Source organism: Haematobia irritans, chromosome 2, assembly GCF_050003625.1.
Source record: "Haematobia irritans isolate KBUSLIRL chromosome 2, ASM5000362v1, whole genome shotgun sequence".
NCBI classification, from domain to species: Eukaryota; Metazoa; Arthropoda; class Insecta; order Diptera; family Muscidae; genus Haematobia; species Haematobia irritans.
Window position 1 is genome coordinate 76,261,217 of NC_134398.1, and position 8,768 is coordinate 76,269,984.

The following is an 8,768-nucleotide window of genomic DNA, read 5'->3' on the forward strand; positions in this document are numbered from 1 at the left end:
TCTAACGACTTGTGTTCAAACACATTTTTCCCAACATGAAGGAACAACAATTTTGCCAACAGCTGTTGTGAATATTGACCGCGCAGGTGAAATATTCGCTGTTAGAGCACTATTAAACGCACGTTCGGAAAAGAGTTTCATAACAAAGCGCCTTCAACAGCGTCTCTCTTTACCCACAAGCAGTCATCATACTCAAATTTCAGGGTTAAGAGGGACGGTTGTAGGAAATCCGAACCATCTGTGTTTTATAAAATTAAAATCGACAGATCTCACGTTTACCATTAATATAAAAGCCATTGTAGTTTCAAAGCTCTCGCATTTTCTACCATCGAAAAGAATTAGAGTTGAAAATTTACCATATTTCAAAAATATAAAACTAGCAGATCCTCACTTCTACAGAGTATCCGCAATCGACATGATTATAGGTAGCGAATACTTACCAGTTATTAATTTGGATGGTGTTCTTCATATCGAGAGAATGGATTAGAGGCCAGAGAGTCTCACTTTGGATGGTACTTGTCTGTTCCCATACCGACTACTTCGGTCAATGCATTTACAACATTAGTCAATGAATCAGCTGATGCTCACTCACCGCTCAACTTAAGCGATTTTGGGAAATTGAAGAAGATGAACAGCCATGATTATTCTCCGAGGAAGATGAAAATTGCGAGGAGTTCTATTGTCAGGCAACTTATCGGGCGGTATGTTGTGCAGTTACCCTTCCGAAAAGAATTTCCTAATACCGTGTTCCTGGGACCATCCCGAAATATGGACCTGGCGCAATATCATCATATGGAGAAAACCTTAAGTAAGACAGCAGAGTTGAAACACCAGTATGAGCGTGTAACAGAGTTCAGAGAGAAACAGAGATAATTTCATCTACCCCACCATGCGGTTCTGAAACTCGAGAGTAAAACCACGAAGGTGCGAGTGGTTTTCAACGGATCGAAAAAGAGCAGTAGTGGTTACTCTCTTAACAATATTTTATATCCAGGTCCGATACTTCAAACAGATATTGTAAAAAGTTCGTGTTCACAGGGGGCATAGAGAAAATGTACCGCCAGATCGTTCTGCATAAACCTGATCGAGCTTATCAGAGAATTCCCTTTCGTTCAAACCAGTTAAATCGTATGAATTGAAAACTGTTACTTTTGGCATTAATTGCGCACCGTTTCTCGCCATAAGAACATTGAAGCAGCTTGGAAGCGATTGTGAAGAGTCAAGTCCGCAAGCAGCAGCTATTCTCAAATATGAAATTTACGTCGATGATGTGCTACCAGGAGGATTTAGTTTGGCAGAGGCAAGAGAGAAACTGGCACAACTTATGCAAACTTTAGCTTCTGCGTCATTTCCATTCAAAAAAATAACTGCTAACAACAGGTTTCTGCTGAAAGACATAGCCCGAGAAGATCTTCTAGGTGAAGAGTTTTTAAATTTCGATACTACTAATATTGTGAAAACGTTAGGCATTCGCTGAAATGCGAAATCCGATAATTTTTACTATGTTGTAGGCCCAGTTAATGATTCTCCAATTGTCACAAAACGACAAATGCTCTCTACTATTGCCCGTCTTTTTGACCCACTAGGACGGCTTAGTCCAATCGTCATCATAGCGAAAATACTTATGCAGCAGCTTTGGGAAGCAAATATTGATTGGGATGAAGCCATTCCACCACATTTATTAGAAAGATGGAAATCATTCAGAGAAAATTTGCCGATCATCCAGGAACTAAAAATCCCAAGATGGGTTGAATTTTCGCAAGATGCACAAGTTCAGATCCATGGCTTCTGCGATGCATCGGAGCGAGCATATATATATGAATTGAGAAATATGGCAGCTTTTTCAGCAACTTACTGGTCGCTAAAACCAGAGTAGCGCCGACTAAGAAAACAACAATACCGAAACTTGAGCTATGTGGTGCTTTGTTACTCACCAACTTAGTGAAAGCAGTGGCTGAATCTTTTAATAATGGAGCTGAGTTGCACTTATGGACGGATTCATCGATAGTGCTAGGTTGGCTTCAAAAATCACCGCAGACACTTAAAACTTTTGTTGCGAATCGAGTATCTCAGATTCAAAACTTTACAATTTAAAAACTGGTAGAAAAAACTTTTCAAAACAATTATCATGAATGCGTGTGTTTAAACAATCTAATCAGCTGCCGCGTATACATATGTAATAATTTTATGACGTTTGGCGATGTTGTCAATTAAATTTCGGAGAAATAAACGCGAAATATTTCCAAAATGGCTGTGTCCTTCCTTCGAAATCTATTGTCAACACTCTCATTTTATCGTGCCAATAAACATACAAGGCATATTAATTAAAGGTAAAGTCACGAGCAAACGTGTGTACACCCCATGATATTTAGAAAGTCAAACTAAAATGACAGGTCACTTAAGTTGACATTTTGTGTATGTGCAGTGTTGTTGTATTGTAACACAATGTAAATAAAAGCAATATTTATGTACACAAAGAAAGTAAACAAACCTACTAAACGTAAACAAAGCCTTTGACAAGATGAATGTCGATATTAGTCACCTGATTGCATGACTTTACCTCTTTAATATGCCTTGATAAACATAGTACCTACCTTAAAATGGAAACAAACATCCGAATGCGCAAAGTGTAATGGTAATCATAACTCAAGGAATTGTGACCGATTCAAAAAGATGTCTGTGAAAGAAAGAATGACATTTGTCTACAATTGTAAAATATGCGTAAACTGCTTATCATTGAATCATTTCAAAGCGAAATGTCCTAGTAAACTAACTTGTTTTCACTGTAATAAAAGAGTTCTTCCAACATTACTCAGGCTAACAGGGGTCCGTCTAGTGTTGAACAACCGTCTACATCATCGAACATGCAATCGGTAGAAAATTCATCAGAGAGTCTAACGACTTGTGTTCAAACACATTTTTCCCAACATGAAGGAACAACAATTTTGCCAACAGCTGTTGTGAATATTGACCGCGCAGGTGAAATATTCGCTGTTAGAGCACTATTAAACGCACGTTCGGAAAAGAGTTTCATAACAAAGCGCCTTCAACAGCGTCTCTCTTTACCCACAAGCAGTCATCATACTCAAATTTCAGGGTTAAGAGGGACGGTTGTAGGAAATCCGAACCATCTGTGTTTTATAAAATTAAAATCGACAGATCTCACGTTTACCATTAATATAAAAGCCATTGTAGTTTCAAAGCTCTCGCATTTTCTACCATCGAAAAGAATTAGAGTTGAAAATTTACCATATTTCAAAAATATAAAACTAGCAGATCCTCACTTCTACAGAGTATCCGCAATCGACATGATTATAGGTAGCGAATACTTACCAGTTATTAATTTGGATGGTGTTCTTCATATCGAGAGAATGGATTAGAGGCCAGAGAGTCTCACTTTGGATGGTACTTGTCTGTTCCCATACCGACTACTTCGGTCAATGCATTTACAACATTAGTCAATGAATCAGCTGATGCTCACTCACCGCTCAACTTAAGCGATTTTGGGAAATTGAAGAAGATGAACAGCCATGATTATTCTCCGAGGAAGATGAAAATTGCGAGGAGTTCTATTGTCAGGCAACTTATCGGGCGGTATGTTGTGCAGTTACCCTTCCGAAAAGAATTTCCTAATACCGTGTTCCTGGGACCATCCCGAAATATGGACCTGGCGCAATATCATCATATGGAGAAAACCTTAAGTAAGGCAGCAGAGTTGAAACACCAGTATGAGCGTGTAACAGAGTTCAGAGAGAAACAGAGATAATTTCATCTACCCCACCATGCGGTTCTGAAACTCGAGAGTAAAACCACGAAGGTGCGAGTGGTTTTCAACGGATCGAAAAAGAGCAGTAGTGGTTACTCTCTTAACAATATTTTATATCCAGGTCCGATACTTCAAACAGATATTGTAAAAAGTTCGTGTTCACAGGGGGCATAGAGAAAATGTACCGCCAGATCGTTCTGCATAAACCTGATCGAGCTTATCAGAGAATTCCCTTTCGTTCAAACCAGTTAAATCGTATGAATTGAAAACTGTTACTTTTGGCATTAATTGCGCACCGTTTCTCGCCATAAGAACATTGAAGCAGCTTGGAAGCGATTGTGAAGAGTCAAGTCCGCAAGCAGCAGCTATTCTCAAATATGAAATTTACGTCGATGATGTGCTACCAGGAGGATTTAGTTTGGCAGAGGCAAGAGAGAAACTGGCACAACTTATGCAAACTTTAGCTTCTGCGTCATTTCCATTCAAAAAAATAACTGCTAACAACAGGTTTCTGCTGAAAGACATAGCCCGAGAAGATCTTCTAGGTGAAGAGTTTTTAAATTTCGATACTACTAATATTGTGAAAACGTTAGGCATTCGCTGAAATGCGAAATCCGATAATTTTTACTATGTTGTAGGCCCAGTTAATGATTCTCCAATTGTCACAAAACGACAAATGCTCTCTACTATTGCCCGTCTTTTTGACCCACTAGGACGGCTTAGTCCAATCGTCATCATAGCGAAAATACTTATGCAGCAGCTTTGGGAAGCAAATATTGATTGGGATGAAGCCATTCCACCACATTTATTAGAAAGATGGAAATCATTCAGAGAAAATTTGCCGATCATCCAGGAACTAAAAATCCCAAGATGGGTTGAATTTTCGCAAGATGCACAAGTTCAGATCCATGGCTTCTGCGATGCATCGGAGCGAGCATATATATATGAATTGAGAAATATGGCAGCTTTTTCAGCAACTTACTGGTCGCTAAAACCAGAGTAGCGCCGACTAAGAAAACAACAATACCGAAACTTGAGCTATGTGGTGCTTTGTTACTCACCAACTTAGTGAAAGCAGTGGCTGAATCTTTTAATAATGGAGCTGAGTTGCACTTATGGACGGATTCATCGATAGTGCTAGGTTGGCTTCAAAAATCACCGCAGACACTTAAAACTTTTGTTGCGAATCGAGTATCTCAGATTCAAAACTTTACAAGTGTCACTAATTGGAAGCACGTTAAAACAGAGGATAACCCTGCCGATTTGGGTACCCGTGGTAGTTTACCACAGGACTTAATGAAAAGTAGTGTCTGGTGGAGCGGACCATCTTGGATTCGAACTCCGAGAAATTTATGGCCCGAACCTCGTACATTTGACGGATCTTGAAACTAAGAAATCATCTAATCTCCACACCACTGTAAGTGAAAGTTTGATTTCAAGATTCTCTTCATACTCCCGCGCCTTACGTGTGATGAACTATGTTTTACGAGTGTTCCAAGAGCCTTCCTCTCGTCCTAAGAGCTTTGATATTTCGACTATGGAACTCGAGAAAACCAATTGGTATTTACTCAACAATTGTATTATCCTCAAGAAGCAATTAGCTTCTTTTCTTGACAGGAATGGACTTATGCGAGTCCGAGGTCGTCTGGAAAATTCGGGATTAAGTTATGATGAAATGCATCCAGTTATAGTTCCAGAAAAATCATATTTTGCGGGTCTTCTTATCAATCATACACATCAACTATTATGTCATGCCGAGTACAAAGTAATGATGCGTGCTCTTCGACAAGGTTTCTATCTACCTCGACTAAAAAATAGAATTAGAAAATGTATTAGGATGTGCAAGCCGTGTACCATGTTCAAACGAAAATTTCAACATCAAATGATGGCTCGTTGCCGCCCGAACGAGCAACATTTTCTTTACCATTCACGTATACTGGAGTGGACTTCGCTGGTCCCTTCAACCTAAAGACTTCGAGTTTGAGAAACGCTAAAGTAGTTAAAGGTTATGCCGCGGTGTTCGTATGCTTTTCAACAAAGGCGGTTCATTTAGAAGTGTGTTCCGACTTATCGTCTGATGCCTTTTTAGCAGCGTTCACCCGATTTACCGGTCGAAGAGGTTTGCCGAAAACTATGTTTTCCGACAATGGGAAGAACTTTGGTGGAGCCAGTTATAAACTTCTACAAGCACATAATACATTTCTAATGAGGAAAAGTGTCTCATCAGAAAGTTTGGTACTGAGGGTTTTACGCGGTCTTTTATACCCGATATGCGCCACACATGGGTGGGCTATGGGAGTTTACCGTAAAGATAATGAAATCTCACCTTAAGAAGCAGGCTGGAATTCAATTCAATACCATGTTAGTTCGGATTGAAGCGATCATAATCAAGGCCACTCCCGCCGTTGTCTGACATCATATCAGAATTACTTCCTTTGACACCTGGTCATTTCTCACGTGGGGCGCCGATAACTGCTCACCATGAAGCACCAGAAGAATCTCAAACAGAGAATTTTTCTTATTTATCTAGATGGAGAAGATTGAAGGCAATACAGAATATATGTTCAGCCAGAGGTGGAAATCGGAATATATAACCGAACTTCAAAGACGATACAAGTGGAGGACTACCAGAAATAACCTGAAGGAGAACGATTTCGTCATCGTAAAATACGACCATCGACAGAATGGCGTTTAGGCCATATCACAAAAGTTATATACGGCAAAGATGGAAATGTGCGTGTTGTGGAAGTTAAAACACAAAATGGAGTTATAACGCTTCCAATCATGAAACTCTGCGTTTTATAGTCAGAACAACGTAATATAAATCCGTAATCCGGTACTAAACATACAATGAATAAATCTTGCCATTGATCACATTTATGAATTCCAATTATCTCTTGCATATACTTGTTTCTTCTCCTTTCTCTTTTTTCTGTTTCTTCATAGAGCCACGGATAAACATAAATGACATCCTATCGATAATTTGACGTTTACTGAGAGCGTATGCGTTACTCATCGTAATGTTCAGCACCAAAATTCATCTAGAAGTCAATCATCTTATATCTCCAAATGTTGAAGATACCCAACGTCATCTTACCGAAGAAGTACAGTAGATCAGTTAAATGCCATATTCGAGGATATATCAAGGCGACTCTAACATGTAATCAACTATTGTCTTATCAACCCCATGGTGGTTGTGGAATCCATGCGGGTGCAGCCTATCCAAGGGTCAAATTTGCAAACCATCATCTTTGAGTCGCGGAATATGTTGAATCCAACATTCAACAAGTATTGTAAGACCATTCCAATTTTTATTTAATTATCATTTGAAATTGTAAAAAATACTGTTTTGTCATAAAGGTGGGTATTAAGTTCGAGTTTAGCCGCTAAAATCGTATTGGCAGCCCTGATCAATACCTTTATGGTATAAATATTAATACCACTTAAGTATTATTTTTAATACCATATTGGTATTTTCATAATACCGTATGGTACTTTCATGCTTTGCGTACCGCCTGCTCCGTTCGGTATTGATATTGTACCATACGGGGTTGGCTAACTATCAATAACGTACGGTATCGATTTGAACCCGTACGGGAATAATTTTCCTATGGGTGTACCAACGACCAGCAACAAAATTAGCAAAATTGGATTTCGGCATTAAAGCCAAGTAAACTCATCCATTGGACTCAATTACGAGGAGGGGAATGTTGCCGCCATATATCCACGAGATAAAATTATTATATTGATTTATTAAAATATTTATCATTTTAATTTTAAATTATTACAATAGGGATACATCCCATTAGAATTTGCAAAAGTTGCTATGTACATGTAATAATGTAACAAATATTTTCTATTTACTTCTTCATATGTACATACACACATACATGTCTGCCTATTTATTGTAATTCCTTTTGCTTTCATATTTGTTTATGATATACAACTCCGCATATAACGGTCCATATTCATTTATCACGTATGCCAATCAATAGCTACCACCTAGCAAGAGGACAAATGAGTTTGGACATATCAGTCGATTAATAGGCACGGTCAAATACAAAATTATTTTAAATTATTATTGATCTTCTTGATGTCTTTATATGGGCTTTCCCACTGTGTTTCCTTCCTAATCCTTTCCTTCTTTGCGGGTTGAATAGCAAAGCCAGTTGTACTTCTTTAAAGCCCTCAGTGTTCGCTGCACGATCATATCTCTCCTTCATCCTGTTGCTGACCATTTTTATTTTGTTTCGCACTGATTCGTGAACTTCACCAAATGTGTTCGGTATATCGTTACTGGTTTCTTCCATGGAGAGCTCATTAGGTGTAGCGCCGAATATGAAATCTCCGGACAACTTGAATTCCGTTCCGAATAGAACCTTGGCCGGTGTTTGTGACGTAGAATCATGTATGGCTGATCTATACGACTGAAAAACTTTGGTATATGCTCGTTCCAGTCTCGTTGGCCGGTATCTACCACCTTTCGAAGATGTTCTTCCAGAGTGCGATTAAACCTTTCTACCATGCCATCGGACTGTGGATGCAATGGGGTAGTCCTTGTTTTCTTGATACCAAGGGAGTCACACATCTCTTGGAATATGGCCAATTCAAAATTTCTTCCTTGGTCTGAGTGTATCTTGGACGGCACACCGTAGCGACATATCCAGTTCTTGTCGACTACGTCTACAATCGTCTTTGCCTCTTTGTTTGTAATGGCATAAACAGTGCTGCCGCTACTACTTCAATCGAAGTATTTTGCTTCATTTTCACAAAATTTACTTCGTCACTCCTTCTTCCAAAAATCTGCTTCACTTTTTGTTCTGCTTCAAATTTTAAAATTGTTCCCCATATTACCTAATTGTTTTTCCTATTCCTTTAATTACGATGAACATAGTGGTTTTAACCATTGAACATATGCAAACCCTATTTTTCATCGCTGGAATGGCAACCCTTTATTTTTGCTTTGTACAAGTGTCAATGCGTGAACTCTCAAATTGTTGTG

The 8,768-nt window shown here is 38.8% G+C and overlaps 2 protein-coding genes across 2 annotated transcripts; both read left to right on the forward strand.

Annotated features, from left to right (window-relative positions):
- The first annotated feature begins 3,661 nt into the window (after positions 1 to 3,661).
- LOC142224664 (uncharacterized) lies at positions 3,662 to 5,152 on the forward strand. Its single transcript, XM_075294447.1, has 4 exons — positions 3,662 to 3,701; positions 4,015 to 4,311; positions 4,405 to 4,696; positions 4,765 to 5,152. Exons 1-4 carry the CDS (start codon positions 3,662 to 3,664, stop codon positions 5,150 to 5,152), a joined length of 1,017 nt encoding a protein of 338 aa, XP_075150562.1.
- Positions 5,153 to 5,237: 85 nt separating this feature from the next.
- LOC142224665 (uncharacterized) lies at positions 5,238 to 6,724 on the forward strand. Its single transcript, XM_075294448.1, has 3 exons — positions 5,238 to 5,531; positions 5,603 to 6,001; positions 6,713 to 6,724. The coding sequence occupies exons 1-3, from the start codon at positions 5,238 to 5,240 to the stop codon at positions 6,722 to 6,724; spliced, it is 705 nt and encodes a 234-aa protein (XP_075150563.1).
- Positions 6,725 to 8,768: the final 2,044 nt, after the last annotated feature.